Source organism: Elephas maximus, chromosome 4 (genome assembly GCF_024166365.1).
Source record: "Elephas maximus indicus isolate mEleMax1 chromosome 4, mEleMax1 primary haplotype, whole genome shotgun sequence".
NCBI classification, from domain to species: Eukaryota; Metazoa; Chordata; class Mammalia; order Proboscidea; family Elephantidae; genus Elephas; species Elephas maximus.
Window position 1 is genome coordinate 189,803,567 of NC_064822.1, and position 26,046 is coordinate 189,829,612.

At 47.0% G+C, this 26,046-nt stretch overlaps 1 protein-coding gene across 2 annotated transcripts in view; it reads right to left on the reverse strand.

The window, feature by feature from the left end:
- The window catches only part of KIAA0930 (KIAA0930 ortholog), a 63,861-nt gene that overhangs the window by 17,598 nt on the left and 20,217 nt on the right, over positions 1-26,046 (reverse strand). Inside the window, exons 1-2 of one of the 2 annotated variants that reach the window (XM_049884645.1) lie at positions 23,681-24,348; positions 2,412-2,563 (exon numbers count right to left, since the gene is read on the reverse strand). In XM_049884645.1, the coding sequence (XP_049740602.1) occupies positions 2,412-2,525 (114 nt within the window). In that variant the 5' untranslated portion in view covers positions 2,526-2,563; positions 23,681-24,348. Of the gene's footprint in view, positions 1-2,411; positions 2,564-23,680; positions 24,349-26,046 lie in introns of those variants that run through there. The other variant, XM_049884644.1, reaches the window with a different exon arrangement.

Here is a 26,046-nt window from a genome sequence, read left to right on the forward strand (position 1 = left end):
GGCCTCCACACCTCCATCACCAGCCCAGTGGGCCACTCCCTCTCATCCTGCCAGACTTCCTCCTCAGGCCCTCAGGGCCTCCCGCCACATCCGCTCTACCACCCTCCGCCCCACTTCTGGCTCACCCCCACCTCTCTGGCCAGACCCTTGCGGTCTCTGGTTTCTGGGCTCAAGGTTCTGTCCCAAATCCTCAACACCTCAGTATGGACAGGCCCAATCTCTCCTTCCACCCCTGCCATCTCTGAGCAGTTTGTGACAGACATCTACTGGCCACCAGACATCACTGTCTGCATGTCCTCTGGCACCTCCAACACAGACCGTCCAAGACTGAGCTCCCTCCTCTGTACACCAACCCCGCCGCCAAAACGAACCCTACTCCCCCAGGCAAGTCAGACACCAGGCTCTAGGCTCTAGTCCCACACTGGATCACAGAGGTCCTGCTGGTTCACAGCACTTCCTTAACCTCGCATCCACCTGACCTCACATCCACCTGACCTTCCTCTTCTCCCATCCCAGGCCCTCTCTCTCCCTCCTCCACCAGCAGCCCCCAACCAGCCCCCTGCTTCAATCCTCCAATCCTTCCCCCACCCCCTGCTCACAAAATGAAACGTCGAAATGTCACTCTGACCCTGTTTCTTCCTCCCTTTATGAGGCTCAGGCTTCCCAGGGCTCCGCAGCTGAAACCCAGCCTCCTGGGCAGGACCTTCAGGGTCTGCCATGGTCAGGCCCTCACCCACCCCCCACTCGTCTTCCTGTGCCCCCCACCTTTCTATACTCAAACAGGACTAGAGGTTGCATCTGATGAGGATGACTTTACAGGCTCTCAGGGCCCTTCTGCTGGGGGTAGCTCTTGCCCTTTCTTAACACTTGCCCCCCCCCCCCCAGGAGCCTTTACTGCCCACGGTCCACCCCTTCCCAGTCACTATTTCCCACACTGGCTTGGCTCTAGGTGGCCCATTTCTGTGTATAGTGCTCACTATCCCAAGAAGGTTGCAGGTTCCCAGTGTCTCAGTCACACAAAGGTCACTGCAGGCACCAGGGGAACCCCAAGAGAGCAGCAGGCCACTCCCTGGATCTCTTGAGTTTCACCACACAGCCAACCCCTGGGTCATCTCGAGTATCACATGGCCCTGCCACACCAGACATACAGCTGCCAGCACAGAGGGCAGCCAGGCAGGGGGTCCCGGTGCCCCCTTTGCAGCAGGCACTGGACCTGTCCTATTCTGCACACAAGGAGCCCTGGTGGCTCAGCCGTTAAGCACTTGGCTGCTAGCCAAAAGACTGGCGATCCAAGCCCATCAGTGGCTTCGCAGAAGAAAAGACCTGGCAGTCTGCTTCTGTAAAGGTTACAGCCTTAGAAACCCTATGGGGCAGTTCGACACTGTCCTGCAGGGTTGCTATGAGTTGGAACCAACTTGACAGTGATGGGTTTGGTTCTGGGTATTCTGCACATCTGGGCTCAAAGAACAGGCACACGCAGGGGAAGGCTCCACGCGTCCATGGTCATGGAGCTCCAGGGCACTGGACTTGGAGCTGGAGAGATGGCAAGCCCCAGGCCCCGCTCCATGCCCCCCCCCCCCGGCCCCCCCTTGCTTCTAAAGGAAAAGAACGCATTTCTACGCCTGGCACACGCTGTGAGAGCCTCTGAAGGTTAGCGGAGGGAACGTGCAGCTTGTTTTGTGAACGCCCCACACCTCAGTCTGGTGCAGGAACGCCCTCAGACAAGCTACCTCACCTCCCTGAGCCCCTGGCTTCTTCATCTGTAAAAAGGGGGCACGACACCCTGTGGGGGAGCTGGAGGGCACAGGAGATGAAGAAGTCTAGGGCTGGGCACTGTGTGTGGCGTGTGATGAGGGTACAATAGATGGTAGGCGTTTACGGCATCATCATCACCATCGTCGTCAAGCTAGCTCTCCCTGCCCATGGCCGGGGGCGGACACCGGGCTCTGGGTCAAGCTCTCCCCTAGCGCTGACTAATTAGGAGAAGCTGGCCAAACCACGTCTGCAGCTCAGTCTCCGCAAAGCTACAACCTGTTGCCATCGAGTGGATTCTGACTCACAGTGACCCTATAGGACAGAGGAGAACTGCCCCATAGGGTTTCCAAGGAGAAGCTGGTGGATTGAACTGCTGACCTTTTGGTTAGCAGCCGAGCCCTTAACCACTGCGCCACCAGGGCTCCCCCAGAGCTACAAGCATGGTCACAATCGGCACCTTCCAGGGCCTGGTGGAGGTTAAGAACACGTGTACAGCACGCAGGCACACCCTCACCAGAAAGCAGGCGTGACTGTCCCCACAGGGCCCCCAGCATGCAGTAAAAACCCAATAAACATTCACCTCTTTTGCCATACACAAGGGCTACATGGAGCCCTCATTCCCCGCACGGTGGGGGCAGGCTGGAGGGGCCACTCACCTTGCCCTCCTCGGTGCCGCTCTCGCTGCCCGCAAACGCCCGCTTCCGGCGCACGTAGAAAAGCATGTCGTCCTGCTGCGGGGCCCACTTCTCCATGAAGTAGGTGGAGAACATCCAGGTCCAGAAGACAATACGGTCATCCTTGAAACACCCTGCGGGGGAGGCCACAGGGAGTGAGAAGAGCCCAGCCAAGCCTGCGCTCACGGGCACCCTTGGCCACGTCCTGTCCTCTGGACCTGGCCCTCCAGTCAGACACCTGCTGGGGCTGGGTGATATCTTTCTCCCTACCCCCCGCCACCCATGGGGCATCCAGAGAGGCTGGAGGACACCTCCGGGGAGGAGGATACCTCCCAGGAGGCCTGCTCCATCCCAAGAACCCTGCTCGGGCCCTGGAGTCACGGCCAGCCTGCAGAAGAATCAGCAGCTTCAGGGGGAGAAGAGCAAACCGGGGAGTGCTTCACGGGCAGGCTGGCTGGCTGGGCGGGCAGGCTCCGGAAGGGAAGATCCTCAGGCAGCTCCATCCTCAGCCAGCAGCCCTCCCTGCCCCCCAGGCTGCAGCAATTCCCAAGGAGACGCCAATTTAAAGGGACAGTCTCGGCAGCCCTGTGTGGGAGACCCCACACTCCCCGGCTTCCAGCCCCCAGGTGTATCCCCGTGTGATGCTTTTATCACCAATGGCATTTCCTTATGACCAACATTTGTACTCTTTTCTCCCCCAGAGAAGCAGCCTGCAGGCTTTGGTAGAAAGATTGGGGTTTCCATGCCAGCTCTTTCCTCTGGTCCGCAGGCGCCCCCCTCCCCCACACCCGTCAGCCAAGGGTGGCTGAGGCCTGGGGCTGAGAGCAAGGCCAACAGAGGAGCCTATCATCCCTTTCTAGAGGGATCCAACAGAATTCCAAGAGATGCTACAGAGATCTTTCTCATAAACTCAAACTGCCGCTGTTCGACTGGTTCCTTTTTCTCTTCCTCCTCCCCGCCCCTTCCCAGAAAACACTGCCCTTGTGGCCTGGGCCTAGCACGGGGGTGCCAGAGAACCTGCTCTCCGCACTCGAGATGGGGAGGGCTGCCGGCATCTCACAGACCCTTCAGAGGGGACCAGAGCGTACCCAGGCCCTCACCTCCTGGGAGTCGGCAGCCAGGTCGCCTGCAGAAAACACCAGTCTTTCTTTAACCTCGGTCATACCACTGACTGAGGGCCAAAGAACAAGGGCTGGAAACCAACCCTTAGACTGTCACCCGCCTCACACCCTGCCTGTCACCTGCCCCACACCCTGCCTTGACCCTGGAAGTTGGGTGTGGGCAGGCAAGGAGCAGCAGGGCTTGGTCAACTTCCGGTGAAGCCAGGAGAACGTGTAGGGCTGACCCATCTCCCTGGCTGATGGGGAGCCGAGAACTGCCCTGTCTCCATCATGGCTTTGAAAACTCCTCCTGCACTCTCAGGAACAGGCACGCTCAATTCACACTACCACAGGTTCCCCACGAAAGTGAGCAAAGGTGCTATGGTGTTCCTGGATAAGGTCTGTGCTCTTCTTTCCATCCCCTTGACTTTGCTCTCCACCACGCGTCTGTCAGTCTGTCATAGCATGGTGGCTGGCATGCTGCTGTGATGCTGGAAGCTATGCCACCCGTATTTCTCATGCCAGCAGGGTCACCCATGGCGGACAGGTTTCAGTAGAGCTTCGTGTTGCATCGGGCAAATCAGCTGCAAAAGGCCTCTTTAAAGTGTTGGAAAGCAAAGGTGTCACTTTGAGGACTAAGGTGCGCCTGACCCAAGCCATGGTGTTTTCAATCGCGTCACATGCATGCAAAAGCTAGACAATGAATAAGGAAGACTGAAGAAGAACTGACGCCTCTGAATTACGGTGCTGGCAAAGAATATTGAATATACCACAGACTGCCAGCAGAACGAACAAGTCTGTCTTAGAAGAAGTACGGCCAGAATGCTCCTTAGAAGCGAGGATGGCCAGACATTTCACACATTTTGGACAAGTTATCAGGAGGGACGAGTGCCTGGAGAAGGACATCGTGCTTGGTAAAGTAGATGGTCAGTGAGAAAGAGGAAGACCCTCAATGAGATGGATTGACACAGTGGCTGCAACAATGGGCTGAAGCATAACAGGGATTGTAAGGATGGCACAGGACCTGGCAGTGTTTCGTTCTCTGGTACACAAGGTTGCTGTGAGTCGGAATTGACTCGACGGCACCTAACGACAAAAAGCGTTGTCCTGCTGTAGTTCCCTCTTCACCTAGAATCCAGCAGAAGGCCTTTAAGACTAAAATGCGTGCTGATTGCTCCTTGGCCTGTAGTGGAGACGGGCAACTCTGGCCATCCCAGCTCTAAACCCCACCACCAGCCACCATGAGGCAAATCTCACCACTAATGTCACTCCCCAGGGTTAAGCACTGCCATTCCTCAGATGATCTTATTCTGTTCACAAAAGCAACCCGGAAGCGGTACTAGAGCTCATTCCCGGGTGATCACAACATCCACAACCACAGCAATGATACTAGTGACATCAGCTACAATTCATCAAGCACTTGTCATATGTTCAAGGAGCCCTGGTGGCACAGTGATTAAGTACTCAGCTGCTAACCGAAAGGCCAGCAGTTCAAACCCACCAGCTGCGTTGAGTGAGAAAGATCTGGTGATCTGTTCCTGCAAAGATTACAGCCCTGGAAACCCTACGAGGCAGTCCTCCTCTGTCCTACAGGGTTGCTATGAGTTGGAATCAACTCAGTGGCATGGGGGTTGGGTTATTTTGGTTTACCACATGTTCAGCACTGGGCAAAGAGCTCCGTGTGGCTCATCTCACTGAATTCCCAGTCACTCTGTTATTGCTGCCCCATTTCACAGAAGAAGAAATTGACTCTCGAGCATTAAATAACGTGCCCAGGTTCACAGAGCTAGAGACTGATATAACGTACTTAGACCTGTCCGCCTCCCAGACTCAGGCTCTTTGAAAAACCTCAATGCTACAGCCTGTTCCTCAGCAGCCTGGTGAAAGGAAGGAACCAGCTAACAAACCCCAACTGCTTCGCAGGCGGCTGGCTACCCTAGGACCACAGTAAACGTAGGGGTCGGCTCAGGGGCAGCTGGGTGGGGAGGGAAGGTGAAGGGTCCAATCTCGGCGTGCTGGAGGTGGCAGGCCACATGTGGCCAGCTGGCTTTCCATCATTCTATGATACCCTGGGCCCTGGCCAGCAGGGTCCCATCTCCCCACTTTACAATGGGGAAAAAGCATTCTATTCTCAGTTCATCCATCCTGGCTATTTAGGAGTCTCCAGGCCCTGGAAGTCAGTAATGGAACCCAGACCGCCGGCCAATACTGACTCTTGTCAAGAAGGCAAAGCACAAATAGGCTCCTGGGCCAAAACCCGGGTCTCTTTTCTGGGAGCCCCCTTTTGGAGTTCCCTGTGGGCCTGAACAGCACACCCTGGGGCTCAGTGGCCAAACAACCTTGCAGAAGGGGACAGGGAGAGAGCGCATGTTCAGTGTCCCAGGCCCAGCGCTGGCCCTGCCAAAGTTCAGAGCCACATGGTTGTTGGGAAGCCCAAATCTCCCCCACCCCATCCACCCCAGCATCATCTCCTGGGGGTGCGACCATTGCTGGCTCCCACTCTCACCCTCACCATCCACCCTCCACACTGCAGCCAGATGGCCCTTTATTAAAACAGGAAGATGACCTTTTCCTGCCCCCACTTGGAACGGCCACCGATTATAACAAAATCCAAATTTCTCACCACGCACTCCCCTCCACGCACTCCCCCCACCCGCTCCCCTCCAGGACACAGGCTCCTTCCTGTGTCTCCGTGAGGCAGGTGGCTGCCACCTCAGGGCCTCTCGACACCTGTCCTTCATCTGCCACCAACCCTCTTCTCTAGGGTGGCTCCTTGTGGTCATTTAACTCTCAGCTCAAATGTCACCTCTTCAGAGAGGCCCAGGGTCCTCCCTAGCATATCATCGTAACCCTTCTCATAACTTGGAGACTTCCCATTCGTTTACCGACTGCCCTCGCCGGGATGAAAGGGTCACAGGAATAGGGACGTTGTCTCAATCGCCACTCTATCCAGAACAGCGCCTGGCCCGCGATCGGCACTCAGTAAGTGCTGGGTGAATAAATGATTCCCCCAATGCAACAGCACACGAGCTCAGCGAGGTGGGTGACGGGCAAGGAGGCAGCCCAGCTGGGACGTCCTCCTGAAGCCTGCGCCCGCCCACCCTGAGTATAAGGGCTTGGGTCTGCTACCTCCCCGCAACCAGAGCCCCGACCTAAGAACATCTTCCAAGGAGCTCCAAGTGCCACACCATAAGCACGAGCTGGCTCCAGTTCGGGCATGAAGGGGCCGGGGATCTGAAACCCCACCTGCTTGGTTCTTCTGGGGCTCAGAGCAGTGACTCCACAGTGGAAAACCGCCGCCATGGTGAAAGGGGTCAGGCGGCTCCACCACGTGCTCAGAGAAGGTACAACTGGGAGAAGAAGCTGTCTAAACAGCCCTGATCCCTGGGTTGAATCAATCACCCAGCCTCCCCGAGCACCTTCTGTTTCTCTGCGCCAGGCACACATGAGTTAGGAGATCCAACCAAAGACGCCAGCAACACCCTCTTATCCCCCAGGGTTATCACAGGCTCTAAAGGAAACAAGGCACTCAGAAATTCACTGTAAGCTGTCAATGGCCGTTTTATCTTTCATGTTGTTATTAGAGTACCAGATGACAGGCCCAGCGGGGAGGGACTCAGTCTGCCGGAAACACAAACACACACCCCTCACTAACCTGAGGCCACGAAGAGGGGGAGAGGCACTCTAGTCAGAAAGAACTGCAACAATCATGTTTGCTGAATGATACTGACAGGATGCGCAAGGCAGGACACCTCTGCACCCTCAGGACACGCAAAATTTAAAAGCAAGGAAAGAAATCAAAAGGGACACGGTTAAGAACTGGCCTCTTAAGCATTCGTGGCTCCCTTATGCCCAAGAGAAGCATAACCCGAATCCAAAGGAAGGTGAAAAACGGGGTGAGGAAAATCCACAATGATGACGACGCCCATGAAATACAAAGAGCTCACATCATAGCAGGTTATAACAAATGCTTAAGGCCCAAGAGATAAAGGGGTGAAATATCAAAGCAGGCAACACCTCAAAAAGGAAACACAACCGGTCAACAAACCTGTGGGAAAATATTCATCTCACTGTTGTGTGGTGTCGAGTGGATTCCGACTCATAGGGACCTTATAGGACAGAGCGGAACTGCACTCTTTACCTGAGCAGATCACCAGGCCTTTCATCCTGCAGAGCCTCTGGTGGGTTTGAACCACCAACCTTTCAGTTAGCAGCCAAGTCCTTAACCATTATGCCACCAAGCCTCCTTATTAACCTCACTAGTAATAAAAAATTCAAATTAGAAGAACAAATTGGCAAATTTGGTATTTAAAAAACAAACCCAAAACCCTTGGGGCCTTAAAAGTTTGCAAGTGGCCATCCAAGGCACAACAATTGGTCTCTATTTGCCTGAAGCAACAGAGGAAGGAGAGTCAGAAACTGGAGGAGGAAGTGGACTGTGTGGCTAATTACCTTCGTGCACAACTGCCTTCTTTGGCTTGAGACCAGAAGAACTGGGTGGTGCCCAGCTACCATTACTCAACAATTTGATAAAAGATTCAAATTATCATGGACTGTAGCCTTCCTGGAGCCATGAAGGGTGGATGAACCCCTGAGACTATGAATCCCTGAGATAATCTTTAAACCTTAAACCAAAAATATCCCCTGAAGTCTTAAAACCAAGCAACAGTTTACCTTAACTAGTAAAGAATGTCTGCCTCAAGCATCATGCTCATTTAAGAGCTATCTATACGGGGTCAAATTGACAATAGCAACTGGAAAGATTAGATAGGAAGCTTCGGGGGCAGTGAGTTTATGCTAATGAGAGAGGAGCAACTCGGAAAAGGAAGGCGAGGAGGGTTGCACAACTCAAAGAATGTAATCGATGTCACTGAATTTTCCCTGTAGAAACTGTTGAATTGGTGTATGTTTTGTTGTGTACATTCTCAACAACAACAAGATAAACAAAAATCTGTTGCCATAGAGTCAATTCCGACTCATGGCGACCCCATGTGTTATTTAAAAAATAGCACTTAGGAAAATGAGGACATTCTTATAGATACATACACTCCCACACTATTCCGCCACTCCCAGGCATAGGTTTAAGAGCAATGAAAGCATCCGTCCACCCAAAGACTCAGACAGGAAGGTTCAGAGAAGCTTTATTCTTGACAGCCCCAAACTGGAAACAACCTCAATGTCCATCAACAGAAGAATGGACAAAAGAAATGTGGTTTAGCCATTCAATGGCCTGTGACTCGGCAACAAAAACAAACTACGGATCACACAACAGAACAGATGAATCTCAAAATCCTGATGGGTGAGTAGAAGAAGTCAGGTATACGAGGCTACATTCTGCGTGATCCCACTCATCCACTCACGTGAACCGTCAGAAACGGCAAAGCTACAGTGACAAAGAGCCGGGCGGCGGCGGCCTGGATGGGCTGCGTCTCCAGCGGGTGGCGGTTTCAGGGGTGTGCGCAGCCACCAAACCCGGCAAACCATCTACTTTAACCGGATGTACTTTCTTGTATGTAGGTTATACTCCAATAAAGTTGATAAAAATCACAGTAGCCAAAGCTGCCAGGGGGACATTGGTCTGGACGCTCTCAACATACTGCTAGAGAATAAAAAGCATCATGTCTCTTTTGAAAAGCAAATGAGCATTTTTCTACTTCTATGAATCTGCCCTATGGAAGAGAAACACAAAATACAAAAATAAAATCCTTGTGCACAAATGTTCTCTGCATTGTTACTGACAGAAAATAATAATATGATGATGATGGTAACAGTAAGGAAGGAGAAAGAAAATATTCTGTAATTATTAACATTTAATTAAGGTATCTTGTTCTTGTTGCTGTTTTTAGGTGCCATCGTGTTGATTCCGAGTCACAGCGGCCCTATAGGACAGAGTAGAACTGCCCCATAGGGCTTCCAAGGAGCAGCTGGTGGATTCGAACTGCCGACGTTTTGGTTAGCAACCTGAGCTCTTAACCACTGCGCCACTAGGGCTTCAGCCCAATCTTAGTCAATCTTTTAAAGTGAAGACAGCCATGTAGATGCCTGGAGATGCAAATTTGGTGGAACACCAAGGTACAGGCACACATGAAACATACGGAAATGAGAGGAGTAGCTGGGTTTAACAGGGGAGATTTTGCGGGGAATTTTTTTTTTTTTAATATTTCCAATAATGAAATTATAGTTTTTCTCATGAACAACTGTTACTGTTATAAGGTTCATCAAAGACAGAGTGTGAGAAAGAAGGATGAGGAGGAAAGGACTCCCACGTCACAGAAGGGAGGAGGGGGGGAAGAGGAAGGGAGGGAGAGAGGCAGGGAGAGAGGGAGGGAGGGAGGGAGGGAGGCAAACACGGGAGGACATTACAAGGCAGAAACGTGGGTCTGGTCAAGGTTCCAGGAACAGTTCTGAGTCCTGGAAGCCAGGTTCAACAATAGGATTTATAATCAAACAGACCTGAGTTCACGACCTGACTCTACTCCTCCTGAGCCAGGGGGCCAACTCATTTGACCTCTGAACCCCAGTGAACCCCCATCAGTCAGACGGGTCTGAGCTGCCACCCTTCTAGAATCCACGGTGAGGACTGGGTGAGAGGTAGACGTGGAAGTACTTTGTAAACTGTGAGCTTCCAACCACTCTGCTACTTTATCGTGCCTTCTGTCGGCGGTGTGACCTGCTTAGATTAGTTCCCCCGGTCTCGAATGCCCCAGGGTCCTTTGGCCGAGGGGTGCAGTGACCGTGCGTGAACAGGAGCCAAGGGACCCTGCATGGATGTGAAATCAGTGTGTCTCTGCCCTGACACGGAAACCCCTTCTCCCTTCATCCTTTCCCAGGCCTGCCCAGCAGGAAATGCCCAGCAGGGCACCTCCTCCTCTCTAGAACACTCTCCTTCCCAGTCTCCCTGCTATCTATCTGCCAGGCTGCAGGTTTTCCCGCCCTTGAACCCAGTGGACAGACTAAAGGGCGCAGTTGCGGTCCGCTGAAGCTGAGCAGGCGCCGGGCAGGACCACGGACAGCTCCATGCCCAGGGCCACCCTCCCTCCAGGGTCCTAAGAAGCAGCACTTCCCAGGAAAGCAGACACTCCCAGCTCCAAAATGTGGCTGTGGGGACACAGCTTCCTCTGCTGGCCCCGTCACTGACCTGCTTCCACAAGCTTCTCACTTCAGAACTGGAGGAGCCCAGTACAGACTAATGGCTTCACGGATGAGTGGGAGAAGTGGACACACGGTGAGAAGGAGGCTAGAGCCCACGCCGCCTACCTCCCAGTTCAGTCCCTCTGGCTCTGCAGTGCCCAGGTTCTCTGCCTCTTTCTGCAACACCAGGTCACTATGAGTTGGAATCAACTGGATGGTTTTGATTCTTTTAGCAGGTAACATGGTCAAACCAAGGCCCAACAGTACTGGCTTGAGACACAAGGATCAGCAAAGACAGCTGATGTGTGCCCCACACTCTACAGTTTACAACGCCTTTTTTATGTGTTACCTCGGCAGATCCTCACAGCAACCATGTGAGGTGGGAAAAATGTCTCTGGTTTCAAGATAAGGCAATCAAGGCTCAGAAATCAAATGACCACATGGTGTATGTAGGAGCTGATATGTAGGAGCAGGGATTCAAACCCAGCTCCTCAAAACCGAGTCCATATTCTTCTTGAGGCACCATACAGGCACAGGCAGGACCAGTTCTTCAGCCCATTTTATACCTGGGGAGCTGAGGGCTCCTGCAGTCTCCAGGTGAGTACACAGACTGGCCAGTCAACTCGGGCTTCCGGACCTCTCCACACCTTCCTGCTACACTCCTGAGCCCCAGGAACCACTCTGCCCATGCCCTAATGCCCCTGGCCCTGCCCCCACAGGAGTGTACTAGGGCCATTCTGGGCCCTAAACTATCTCAAGGCTTTCTGTGACATCAAGGACAGACAGTTGCGAGTCACTCCATTTGAAGAGGCCTGTCCTCCGTTTCCCAGCCGAGTGGCAATAATTTAATTGAATATAATTTAATTATTTTCATTGCTGGTAATTCATTAAATGTATGATGAATAGGGAGAGAAAGTTTACATCTTAAAAGATTTTCATATTAATGCCATCACAAGATGGAGCTGGGGGAAGCCTTTGTCAGACTAGCATTTAAGAGTAGACTTCATTCACATCCGTAACCCACTACTTACTTGGGCAGGTTACTGAACCTATTGGACCCTCAGTTTCTTCATCCATAAAATCAGGACAGTGACAGCTACCTCCTGTGGTTGCTATGGAGAGCACCTGGCACAGAGTAAACACTCAATAAATGATAACTCACTATTAAGTGCTATTCTTGTTACTACTACTAGTAATTTGGAATAATTCTCCATTCACCAGACCTTCAGAATAATCACGGGTTACAGTTTAGAAGGAATTCCTTCAAACCCACTCCGATCCTTTTCTAGATCATTAAACCACACAGGTGAAGGTCACTACAGTAAAGCCCTAATTAGATAGTTTACAGCCACCAAAAATGGTGGTCATGAATTCCAGTAAAGAAAACTGTCCAGAGCTGCTCCCAAAAAAGTACAAGGCCAAAGGATGTTTTCGAGAGGGCAATTCTCCCAGATCTTCAAGAAAACATATCGCGAATGCAATTTACGCATTTGTAGAGCCTGAGAAACTTACAAGTTTTTAGCAAGCAGGAATATCATTGATTCCAAAGAAGACACACACATCAAGAAAGCTACAGGTTAATCTCATTCACGGAGATTAACAGAAAAATCTTAAACAGAATTTTAACAAAGAGAAGAACCCAGCAAGCCATTAAAAGAACGTGGCATGGCCAAGTAGAACTGAATTTAGGAATAGAAGAATGGTCTGATATTAGGAAACATATTAACATATTCACTGTATTTACAGCTCAGAAAAGAAATGGCACGTGATGACCTCTATAAACGCTGAAAGGGTATCCAATACAAGTCAATGAGCATTCTTGATTAAAAAAACAAGGCTGTATGACTCTTCCTTAAACATGATAATCTCAACTAGAAAAAGTTAGAAACAAAATAAGTCCTATCGCAATCCGCTATTAACATTGTTCTAAAGGTACTAACCAACACCAAAACCAAACCCGTTGCCATCGAGTCAATTCCAACTCATAGCGACCCGATAGGACAGCGCAGAACTGCCCCAGAGGGTTTCCAAGGAGCACCTGCTGGATTTGAACTTCTGACTCTTAACCACTACACCACCAGGGCAATTAGACAACAAAAGATATTTAGAATAATAGGAATTGTAAAGATAAGGTAAAAATTAGCTTAACTTGCAGACAAAATGGTACACACCTGACTTGGAAAATGCAAGAAAATCAACTGAAAAACTACTCAAACAACAGAAGTCATAAGGGTACAAAATTACCAGTCCATCCATAAACCAACAGCTTTGATACAAACCAACACTCCTAATTAGAAGATAAAATGAGGGAAATGCTCTGTTTAGAATTTAAAAAAAGACCTGAACAAATGGGAAGGTTGACCAAGTTCTTAGCTAACCAGTAACCAGCTGCCGTCAAGTCGATTCCGACTCATGGAGACACCACGTATGTCATATCAGAACTGTGCTCCGCAGGGTTTTCAATGCCTGATTTTTCAGAAGTAGGTCGCCAGGCCTGTCCTCTGAGGTGCCCCTGGGTGGACTCAAACTGCCAACCTTTTGGTTAATAGCCGAATGTGTCAACTGTTTGCGCCACTCAGGGACTCCGAAGTCCTTATCTAGGAAGACTCAAATCATAAAGAGATCCATTCTATCTAATTTGATCTATTAATTTCCCAGGACCCAATAGAAATGCCAAAAGAATCTTTTAAAATAAGTGAGAACTGCCAGGAAACTTCAGACAAAGAGGAGCGATGTGGAGACAGCATTCCTACCAGCTATAAGCACATACGACAAAGCTAAGTCTTCAAGCCCCCACCCAAACGATCCATTACCCTTGGGTGATAGAGACAAAAAACCCAGGGCTGTTGGGAACAGAATGGAGCTAGAAAGAGAGAGCTGGGGCCACTTAAGCCCTTAGTATTGGGGGTTCCTATTCTCCCCGCGGTCTGATCTACAACCGACTACAAGGATGCTGCAGGACCAGGCAGCGTTTTGTTCCACTGTGCGTGGAGTTGCCATGAGTTGGGGCCTGACTCGACGGCAGCCAATAACAACAATATTCTTCCCGGGGTCCGATTTTTCAACCCTTCCACAGATCATCCCCCCATACAGTTCCCTCTTTTCTCTAAGCTCCTACGGGTTGGGTTTCTGTCACTTGCAGCCAAAAAAATCCTAACAAGCACAATACTCAAGACTCCCCTACCCTTCCAAAAATACACCAACCGACAAAATACTCCCTTGACCCCACATCTCCCCCAGCTACTGTCTCATCAGAAACTGATACAGGTCTCGAGAGGCGGAGCCAAGATGGCGGACTAGGCAGACGCTACCTCGGATCCCTCTTACAACAAAGACACGGAAAAACAAGTGAATCGATCACATACATAACAATCTACGAACCCTGAACAACAAACACAGATTTAGAGACGGAGAACGAACTAATACGGGGAAGCAGCGATTGTTTCCAGAGCCTGGAGCCAGCGTACCAGTCAGGTACGGCACAAGCACAGAGACCTGCTCCACCCCCCTGAACTAACCCCGGGAGGGGGACTAGCCGCTTCCACGGGCGGCGTGGGACGCAGCCGTTAGGAGAAGTCCCCGGGAGGCAGTGACTGATCTTGGAGCAGAAAGAGCAGCATCCGAGCCGGGGAACCGTCCCACAGGGATTTGGACTGCACGCAGGTACGCCATAAACACGGAGAGTTGCTCCACCCCCTGAACTAACCCCGGGAAGGTGACCATCCGGGTCGCGCGGGCGGCGTGGGACGCAGCCGGTAGGAGAAGTCCCCGGGGGCAGCGACTGGTATTGGAGCGGGGAGAACAGCGTTCCAGCCGGGACACTCGGTCGCGGCACAAGCACGGGGAGCTACTCCACCCATCTGAACTAACCCCGGGAGGGGGCCCACCTGGTTCACGGGGGCGGCACGGCCACGCGGCTGGAGGGACGAGAAGTCCCCGGGAGGCAGCGACTGATTTTGGAGTCGAGAGTGCACCGTCCCAGTAGGGGAGCCTTGACGCTGGGCGTGGGGCTGGAAGCGGAGGATCTGACCGTGACTCCAGCGGGCCAGACCCCCCGGGGGCAATCTCCGCACAGACAGCACACATAGGCGACGCGCCCGCGGGAATCTCAGATATAATAGTCATTCCAAGCAAGACAAGCAACTCTGGCTATATTCTGAGGTGCTACTCTCCTATCTCTCTGTTCCCTCCCCCACCCTCCCCAGGCGGCTTCATTAACATCTGAATAGCCTGAGCCAGAGGGAGAACTCTGATAGGGATCTGACTGCAGTTTTTTTTTAGCGGATTTTCCGGAAAAACTAGTTTCCCAGTGATGGCTCGGAGACAACAATCCATATCAAACCACTTAAAGAAGCAGACCGTGACAGCTTCTCCAACCCCCCAAACAAAAGAATCAAAATCTTTCCCAAATGAAGATACAATTTTGGAATTATCAGATACAGAATATAAAAAACTAATTTACAGAATGCTTAATGATATCACAAATGAAATTAGGATATCTGCAGAAAAAGCCAAGGAACACACTGATAAAACTGTTGAAGAACTCAAAAAGATTATTCAAGAACATACTGGAAAAATTAATAAGTTGCAAGAATCCATAGAGAGACAACATGTAGAAATCCAAAAGATTAACAATAAAATAACAGAATTAGACAACACACTAGGAAGTCAGAGGAGCAGACTCGAGCAATTAGAATGCAGACTGGGACATCTGGAGGACCAGGGAATCAACATCAACATAGCTGAAAAAAAATCAGATAAAAGAATTAAAAAAAATGAAGAAACCCTAAGAATTATGTGGGACTCTATCAAGAAGGATAACCTGCGGGTGATTGGAGTCCCAGAACAGGGAGGGGGGACAGAAAACACAGAGAAAATAGTTGAAGAACTTCTGACAGAAAACTTCCCTGACATCATGAAAGACGAAAGGATATCTATCCAAGATGCTCATCGAACCCCATTTAAGATTGATCCAAAAAGAAAAACACCAAGACATATTATCATCAAACTCGCCAAAACCAAAGATAAACAGAAAATTTTAAAAGCAGCCAGGGAGAAAAGAAAGGTTTCCTTCAAGGGAGAATCAATAAGAATATGTTCTGACTACTCAGCAGAAACCATGCAGGCAAGAAGGGAATGGGACGACATATACAGAACACTGAAGGAGAAAAACTGCCAACCAAGGATCATATATCCAGCAAAACTCTCTCTGAAATATGAAGGCGAAATTAAGATATTTACAGACAAACACAAGTTTAGAGAATTTGCAAAAACCAAACCAAAGCTACAAGAAATACTAAAGGATATTGTTTGGTCAGAGAACCAATAATATCAGATATCAGCACAACACAAGGTCACAAAACAGAACGTCCTGATATCAACTCAAATAGGGAAATCACAAAAACAAACAAATTAAGATTAATTAAAAAAAAAATACACATAACAGGGAATCATGGAAGTCAATAGGTAAAAGATCACAATAATCAAAAAGAGGGACTAAATACAGGAGGCATTGAACTGCCATATGGAGAGTGATACAAGGCGATATAGAACAATACAAGTTAGGTTTTTACTTAGAAAAATAGGGGTATATAATGAGGTAACCACAAAAAGGTATAACAACTCTATAACTCAAGACAAAAACCAAGAAAAACATAACGACTCAACTAACATAAAGTCAAACACTATGAAAGTGAGGATCTCACAATTTACTAAGAAAAACGCCTCAGCACAAAAAAGTATGTGGAAAAATGAAATTGTCAACATCACACATAAAAAGGCATCAAAATGACAGCACTAAAAACTTATTTATCTATAATTACCCTGAATGTAAATGGACTAAATGCACCAATAAAGAGACAGAGAGTCACAGACTGGATAAAGAAACACGATCCATCTATATGCTGCCTACAAGAGACACACCTTAGACTTAGAGACACAAACAAACTAAAACTCAAAGGATGGAAAAAAGTATATCAAGCAAACAATAAGCAAAAAAGAAGAGGAGTAGCAATATTAATTTCTGACAAAATAGACTTTAGACTTAAATCCACCACAAAGGATAAAGAAGGACACTATATAATGATAAAAGGGACAATTGATCAGGAAGACATAACCATATTAAATATTTACGCACCCAATGACAGGGCTGCAAGATATATAAATCAAATTTTAACAGAACTGAAAAGCGAGATAGATACCTCCACAATTATAGTAGGAGACTTCAACACACCCCTTTCGGAGAAGGACAGGACATCCAGTAAGAAGCTCAACAGAGACACGGAAGATCTAATTACAACAATCAACCAACTTGACCTCATTGACTTATACAGAACTCTCCACCCAACTGCTGCAAAATATACTTTTTTTTCTAGCGCACATGGAACATTCTCTAGAATAGACCACATATTAGGTCATAAAACAAACCTTTGCAGAATCCAAAACATCGAAATATTACAAAGCATCTTCTCAGACCACAAGGCAATAAAACTAGAGATCAATAACAGAAAAACTAGGGAAAAGAAATCAAATACTTGGAAAATGAACAATACCCTCCTGAAAAAAGACTGGGTTATAGAAGACATCAAGGAGGGAATAAGGAAATTCATAGAAAGCAACGAGAATGAAAATACTTCCTATCAAAACCTCTGGGACACAGCAAAAGCAGTGCTCAGAGGTCAATTTATATCAATAAATGCACACATACAAAAAGAAGAAAGAGCCAAAATCAGAGAACTGTCCCTACAACTTGAACAAATAGAAAGTGAGCAACAAAAGAACCCATCAGGCACCAGAAGAAAACAAATAATAAAAATTAGAGCTGAACTAAATGAATTAGAGAACAGAAAAACAATTGAAAGAATTAACAAAGCCAAAAGCTGGTTCTGTGAAAAAATTAACAAAATTGATAAACCATTGGCTAGACTGACTAAAGAAATACAGGAAAGGAAACAAATAACCCGAATAAGAAATGAGAAGGACCACATCACAACAGAACCAAATGAAATTAAAAGAATCATTTCAGATTATTATGAAAAATTGTACTCTAACAAATTTGAAAACCTAGAAGAAATGGATGAATTCCTTGAAAAACACTACCTACCTAAACTAACACATTCAGAAGCAGAACAACTAAATAGACCCATAACAAAAAAAGAGATTAAAACGGTAATCAAAAAACTCCCAACAAAAAAAAGTCCTGGCCCGGACGGCTTCACTGCAGAGTTCTACCAAATTTTCAGAGAAGAATTAACACCACTACTACTAAAGGTATTCCAAAGCATAGAAAATGATGGAATACTACCCAACTCATTCTATGAAGCCACCATCTCCCTGATACCAAAACCAGGTAAAGACATTACAAAAAAAGAAAATTATAGACCTATATCCCTCATGAACATTGATGCAAAAATCCTCAACAAAATTCTAGCCAATAGAATCCAACAACACATCAAAAAAATAATTCACCCTGATCAAGTGGGATTTATACCAGGTATGCAAGGCTGGTTTAATATCAGAAAAACCATTAATGTAATCCATCACATAAATAAAACAAAAGACAAAAACCACATGATCTTATCAATTGATGCAGAAAAGGCATTTGACAAAGTCCAACACCCATTTATGATAAAAACTCTTACCAAAATAGGAATTGAAGGAAAATTCCTCAACATAATAAAGGGCATCTATGCAAAGCCAACAGCCAATATCACTCTAAATGGAGAGAACCTGAAAGCATTTCCCTTGAGAACGGGAACCAGACAAGGATGCCCTTTATCACCGCTCTTATTCAACATCGTGTTGGAAGTCTTAGCCAGGGCAATCAGGCTAGACAAAGAAATAAAAGGTATCCGGATTGGCAAGGAAGAAGTAAAGTTATCACTATTTGCAGATGACATGATTATATACACAGAAAACCCTAAGGAATCCTCCAGAAAACTACTGAAACTAATAGAAGAGTTTGGCAGAGTCTCAGGTTATAAAATAAACATACAAAAATCACTTGGATTCCTCTACATCAACAAAAAGAACACCGAAGAGGAAATAACCAAATCAATACCATTCACAGTAGCCCCCAAGAAGATAAGATACTTAGGAATAAATCTTACCAAGGATGTAAAAGACCTATACAAAGAAAACTACAAAGCTCTACTACAAGAAATTCAAAAGGACATACTTAAGTGGAAAAACATACCTTGCTCATGGATAGGAAGACTTAACATAGTAAAAATGTCTATTCTACCAAAAGCCATCTATACATTTAACGCACTTCCGATCCAAATTCCAATGTCATATTTTAAGGGAATAGAGAAACAAATCACCAATTTCATATGGAAGGGAAAGAAGCCCCGGATAAGCAAAGCACTACTGAAAAAGAAGAAGAAAGTGGGAGGCCTCACCTTACCTGACTTCAGAACCTATTATACAGCCACAGTAGTCAAAACAGCCTGGTATTGGTACAACAACAGACACATAGACCAATGGAACAGAATTGAGAACCCAGACATAGATCCATCCACGTATGAGCAGCTGATATTTGACAAAGGACCAGTGTCAATTAACTGGGGAAAAGACAGCCTTTTTAACAAATGGTGCTGGCATAACTGGATATCCATTTGCAAAAAAATGAAACAGGACCCATACCTCACACCATGCACAAAAACTAACTCCAAGTGGATCAAAGACCTAAACATAAAGACTAAAACGATAAAGATCATGGAAGAAAAAATTGGGACAACCCTAGGAGCCCTAATACAAGGTATAAACAGAATACAAATCATTACCAAAAATGATGAAGAGAAACCCGATAACTGGGAGCTCCTAAAAATCAAACACCTATGCTCATCTAAAGACTTCACCAAAAGAGTAAAAAGACCACCTACAGATTGGGAAAGAATTTTCAGCTATGACATCTCCGACCAGCGCCTGATCTCTAAAATCAACATGATTCTGTCAAAACTCAACCACAAAAAGACAAACAACCCAATCAAGAAGTGGGCAAAGGATATGAACACACATTTCTCTAAAGAAGATATTCAGGCAGCCAACAGATACATGAGAAAATGCTCTCGATCATTAGCCATTAGAGAAATGCAAATTAAAACTACGATGAGATTCCATCTCACACCAGCAAGGCTGGCATTAATCCAAAAAACACAAAATAATAAATGTTGGAGAGGCTGCGGAGAGATTGGAACTCTCATACACTGCTGGTGGGAATGTAAAATGGTACAACCACTTTGGAAATCTATCTGGCGTTATCTTAAACAGTTAGAAATAGAACTACCATACAACCCAGAAATCCCACTCCTCGGAATATACCCTAGAGATACAAGAGCCTTCATACAAACAGATATATGCACACCCATGTTTATTGCAGCTCTGTTTACAATAGCAAAAAGTTGGAAGCAACCAAGGTGTCCATCAACGGATGAATGGGTAAATAAATTGTGGTATATTCACACAATGGAATACTACGCATCGATAAAGAACAGTGACGAATCTCTGAAACATTTCATAACATGGAGGAACCTGGAAGGCATTATGCTGAGCGAAATGAGTCAGAGGCAAAAGGACAAATATTGTATAAGACCACTATTATAAGATCTTGAGAAATAGTAAACCTGAGAAGAACACATACTTCTGTGGTTACGAGGGGGGGAGGGAGGGAGGGTGGGAGAGGGTTTTTTTATTGATTAATCAGTAGATAAGAACTGCTTTAGGTGAAGGGAAAGACAACACTCAATACATGGAAGGTCAGCTCAATTGGACTGGACCAAAAGCAAAGAAGTTTCCGGGATAAAATGAATGCTTCAAAGCTCAGCGGAGCAAGCGCGGGGGTCTGGGGAACATGGTTTGCGGGGACTTCTAAGTCAATTGGCAAAATAATTCTATTATGAAATCATTCTGCATCCCACTTTGAAATGTGGCGTCTGGGGTCTTAAATGTTAACAAGCAGCCATCTAAGATGCAGCAATTGGTCTCAACCCACCTGGAGCAAAGGAAAATGAAGAACACCAAGCCCACATGACAACTAAGAGCCCAAGAGACAGAAAGGGCCACATGAACCAGAGACCTACATCATCCTGAGACCAGAAGAACTAGTTGGTGCCCGGCCACAATCGATGACTGCCCTGACAGGGAGCTCAGCAGAGGACCCCTGAGGGAGCAGGAGAGCAGTGGGATGCAGACCCCAAATTCTCATAAGAAGACCAAACTTAATGGTCTGACTGAGACTGGAGGAATCCCGGCGGTCATGCTCTCCAGACCTTCTGTTGACACAGGACAGGAACCATCCCTGAAGACATCTCATCAGACATGAAAGGGACTGGTCAGCGGGTGGGAGAGAGACGCTGATGAAGAGTGAGCTAATTATATCAGGTGTACACTTGAGATTGTGTTGGCAACTCTTGTCTGGAGGGGGGATGGGAGGATAGAGAGAGAGGGAAGCCGGCAAAATTGTCAAGAAAGGAGAGACTGAAAGGGCTGACTCAAGACGGGGAGAGTAAGTGGGAGTAGGGAGTGAGATGTATGTAAACTTATATGTGACAGACTGATTGGATTTGTAAACGTTCACTTGAAGCTTAATAAAAATTATTATAAAAAAAAAAAAAAAATATACGCTACATTGCATCCGCATGTATGTCAAACATATTTTAAAGTTAAATTTATAAATATTATTGTTTACAAAATTCTGTATGTTATGCCATTAAAAAGTAACTTGATTGAAAAAAAAAAAAAAAAAAGAAACTGATACAGGTCTCAAACAGAAACTTTTTTTTTTTTTTTAATTATTTTATTTTGTCGTTGCTGTCTTTGAAAATATATACAACAAAACCTGCACCAATCCAACAATTTCTACCTGTATGATTCAGCGACACTGATTCCATTCTTTGAGTTACGAAACCATTCTTACTCCCCTTTTCTGAGTTGCTCCTCCCTCGTTAACATAAGCTCACTGTCCCCTAAGCTTCCCATCTAACCTTTCAAGTTGCTGTTGTCAATTTGATCCTGTCATGTGTCCCCCCAAAAATACGTGTATCAAGTTGGTTAGGCCATGATTCCCAGTGTTCTGTGGTTGTCCACCATTCTGTGATTGTAATTTTACGTTAGGATTAGGGTGGGATGTAACACCCTTACCAGGTCACATTCCTGATCCAATGTAAAGGGAGTTTCCCTGGAGTGTGGCCTGCACCACCTTTTATCTCTCCAGAGATCAAAGGAAAGGGAACCAAGCAGAGAGTTGGGGACCTCATACCACCAAGAAAGCAGCACCAGGAGCAGAGTGCGTCCTTTTGAAATAGGCTGCTCAGCCATATTGAAAACCCCAGTCAACACTCTTTCCCCCCTCTCTTTGTCTTGCTAACCACAAGCTTGTTTTGAGCAACATTCTTCAGGAAGTCCCAGCAGGTAGTGGCTCCATCCACTGAACTAGCCCAAGTTACACCCTGAAGCACGCACAGATTGAAGAAATCACATCTTTCAACTGACCGCCCCCCGGACCCTCAAACACGGGCATGGGAGGGCTGAGGGCAGAAAGCTCCAGGTACCAAGTCCAACCCCGACACCATTGGAAACAAAAAGCTCCCCAGCCCCCTTAGTCAGCGTGCACGTGGCCTTGTGGTTACTAGACCCCACGCCATTCCTTCACATGCGCAGAGAGTGTCCGTCCTATTCTAACTGGCTAATAAGACAGTTACGCTTTGGACCCGGGGTCCCCACGCCTGAGAAGCTCCTTGACGAGGGGAAGATTGAGGACAAGGACCTCCCTCCAGAGCCGACAGAGAGAGAAAGCCTTCCCCTGGAACTGATGCCCTGAATTTAGACTTGTAACCTACTTGACTGTGAGAGAATAAATTTCTCTTTGTTAAAGCCATCCACTTGTGGTATTTCTGTGATAGCAGCACTAGACGACTAAGACAAGTCACATACAGATAGTTCTTTTAAAAAGCGCAATGCTCAAGGAAGATGTTCTTTACTAATTAAATTACCGTTTGGTTAAAAGAAGACCTCAGGGGAATTTTTTGTTTTAAGGCTTAAAGAGCACTAGTTTTGGGGTTTCATCCAACCTTCATGGCTCCAGAAAATCTGAATTCCATGAGAATTTGGAATTCTGTTCTCAAACGGAAACTTCTCAGTCCTCATTTTCTTGGACAGATTTGTTCACTTCTTCTATGGCTTTTTTTCTGCAGAACTCTCTCACTTGTCGTCTCTATCATTTCACTGGCTTGATCTTCGAACATACCAGAATCCAGTCGGTTCTCACAAACTATGGTGCACTAAGCTGCCATCATCTCCTGACTGAACTATTGAGCTGCTTCCTAACTGCTCTCCACACTTCCCCATTTGTCCAGCAGCACCTGGTCTCAACACATCTCTGTTAAAACATGAACCAGTTCTTGCCGTCTCTGCTCAAAAGCCTCCAATGGCTTCCCACCTCAGAGGAAAAGCTCTAGTTACCACACAGCCTCCATGACGCTGGACCACCTGCCCTCTGCTCTCCCACCTCACCTCCTAGCACTCTCCCACGCATCCACTCCCCTCCAGCCTCACCAGCACCCTTGCTATTCCTTGAACCCACCATGTACCCTTTGGCCCAGGGCCTTGGCACTTGTTGCCTCTGCTGGACCAGTAGCCATGAGGCTCGCTTCCTTACCTCCTTCCGGGTTCTGTACTCAAATATCACCTTCTCCAGGAAGCTTTCCCAAAGCACCCTATTTAAAACTGCAAACCCTCCCCTGACATTCCCCGTCTCAGTTCCTGCCTTACTCTTCTCCACAGCACTTGCCACCATTTAACATAATATACTTGCATGGGTTGGCAAACTTTTCCTGTAAAGATCCAGACACTAAGTATTTTAGGACTTGTGGGCCATAAGGTCCCGTTGCAACTGTGAAATCAGCCATATGTTAAGAGATGGGCATGGCTGTAGTCCCATGAAGATTATTTACAAGAACAGGTGGCTGGTCGGATTTGGTCTGTGGCCACAGTCTGCCAACCCCGTCCTACTAGAAAACCTACCTATGTCTTACCGGAGATGCCGGGCCAGACCCTCAGCTCCATGGAAGTCTCAGATTTTTGTCTCTTTGATCATTTATTCACTTACTCCTAGACCCCTGTTTGGTACCTAGGAAACACTCAGTAAATACTTGCCAAATGAGTGAATACATGAAAGAAATGAAGTGATGAAAGCAGGCAAGGCGGTACGGTACACGATCATCAGCTAGAGTGGGATAATCCTCCATGGAGCAGAATAAAGCACAAAAACAGAATCGAAACGTTGTTGATACTTTCAACACTAAAAGATGCTCAACTTTTAAAACACAGAACAATGTTCAGCCTCACACAATAAGAAAAATGAAAATTAAACTACTAAATTCTATTTTTCACCTATCTGATTTGCAAAGACCAAAAACCCTGCCAGCACTCCAGGTTGAAGAGGGCGTGGAGAAATGGCCGCTTTCACACACTGTGGAATGGCAGCACAGCTATGGAGAGACATGGGCAATAAAAGCCAAAATGCTCAAACCTCTGACCCAACAATCCCACTTCTGAATTTTTTCTCCTATACTCATGCTCCCACACATGTAAAACCATGGAATTATCACAGTGCTGTTTGCAAAATATTGGAAATATCCTATCAGCAGGGAAGTAACTAAATAGATTAGAAAACATTCATTGAATGGAATACTGTGTAGCTATTAAGAACTGAAGGGGTTCTAATGGAATATTACACAACAATGAAGAACAATGATGAATCTTCCAAACATCTCACAACATGGATGAATCTGGAGGGCACTATGCTGAGTGAAGTAAGTCAATCACAAAAGGACAAATATTGCATGAGACCACTATTGTAAAAACTCATGAAAAGGTTTAAACCAAAAAGAAACAATCTTTGATGGCTACGAGGGAGCAGAGGGGTAGGGATAGAAAAACACTAAATAGACAATAGATAAGTGGTAACTTTGGTTACCACTTTGATAAGTGGTAAGACAGTACACAATACTGGGGAAGTCAGCACAACTTGTACAAGGCAAAGTCATGGAAGCACCACACACACATCCAAACTCCCTGAGAGACTGGATTGCTGGGCTCAGGGTTGTGAGGACCATGGTCTCAGGGAACATCTAGCTTGATTGGTATAACATAGTTTATAAAGAAAATGTGCTACGTTCTACTTTGGTGAGTAGCATCTGGAGTCTTAAAAGCCTGTGAGTGGCCATCTGAGATACTCCACTGGTTTCACTCTGTCTGGAGCAAGGGAGAATGAAGAAAACCAAAGACACAAGGGAAAGATTAGTCCAAAGGACTAATGGGCCACAACTACCACAGCCTCCACCAGACTGAGTCCAGTACAACTAGATGGTGCCCGGCCACCACCACCGACTGCTCTGACAGGGATCACAATAGAGGGTCCCAGACAGAGCTGTAGAAAAATGTAGAACAAAATTCTAACTCACAAAAAAAGACCAGACTTATTGGTCTGACAGAGACTAGAGAAACCTTGAGAGCATGGCCCCAAGCCAATCTTTTAACTCAGGGCTGAAGTCGCTCCTGAGATTCATGCTTTAGACAAAGATCAGACAGGCCCATAAAACAAAACGAGACTAAATGGGCACACCAGCCCAGGACAAGGACGAGAAGGCAGAAGGGACAGAAAAGCTGGTAAAGGAGAGCCCAAAGGTCGAGAAGGGCAGAGCGCTGACACATCGTGGGCTTGGCAACCAATGTCACAAAACAATATGTGTATCAATTGTTTAATGAGAAACTAATTTGCTCTGTAAACCTTCATCTAAAGCACAATTAGAAAAAAAAAAAGAATTGAAGGGGTTCTATCTTTACCGAGAAAAGGTCCCTTGGACAAATTAAGTGAAAACAGTGAGGAGCGGAACGGTATTAGAGCTTTTCAATATAAAATGATGGGAAAATGTGTGAATGGATACTGGTGATGGTCACACGACATAGTTAATGTCATTGGTGTCCCTGCATTCATTGTACTTGTTAAAAATAGTGAATCGGTGACTGTTGTGTTGTTTTTACCACACACACACCAAAATCAACAGCTCAAAAATTATATATGTGCCCGTTACACTCAACACATCCCTGGAAGGACAGACCAGGGGCAGAAGCTAAGAGAAGAGGGGTCCCGGCTGATTGCCTGGGGTCCAATCCCGCTCCCTTGGGGCTGGCTGGGGGAGGGCAAAGCCCAAACCTCTTGGCGCCTGCTTCCTGACTTGTGAAATGGTGGTAATGATAGTTTTTACCTCGCGGGGTAGGTGAGAGTTTAAATTAGTCGTTACATCTGAACCCCTTTGAACTAGGCACCAATCAAGCGCCCAGTGTTGGCCATTAAGAAACCCTGGTGGTGCAGTGGTTAAGTGCTA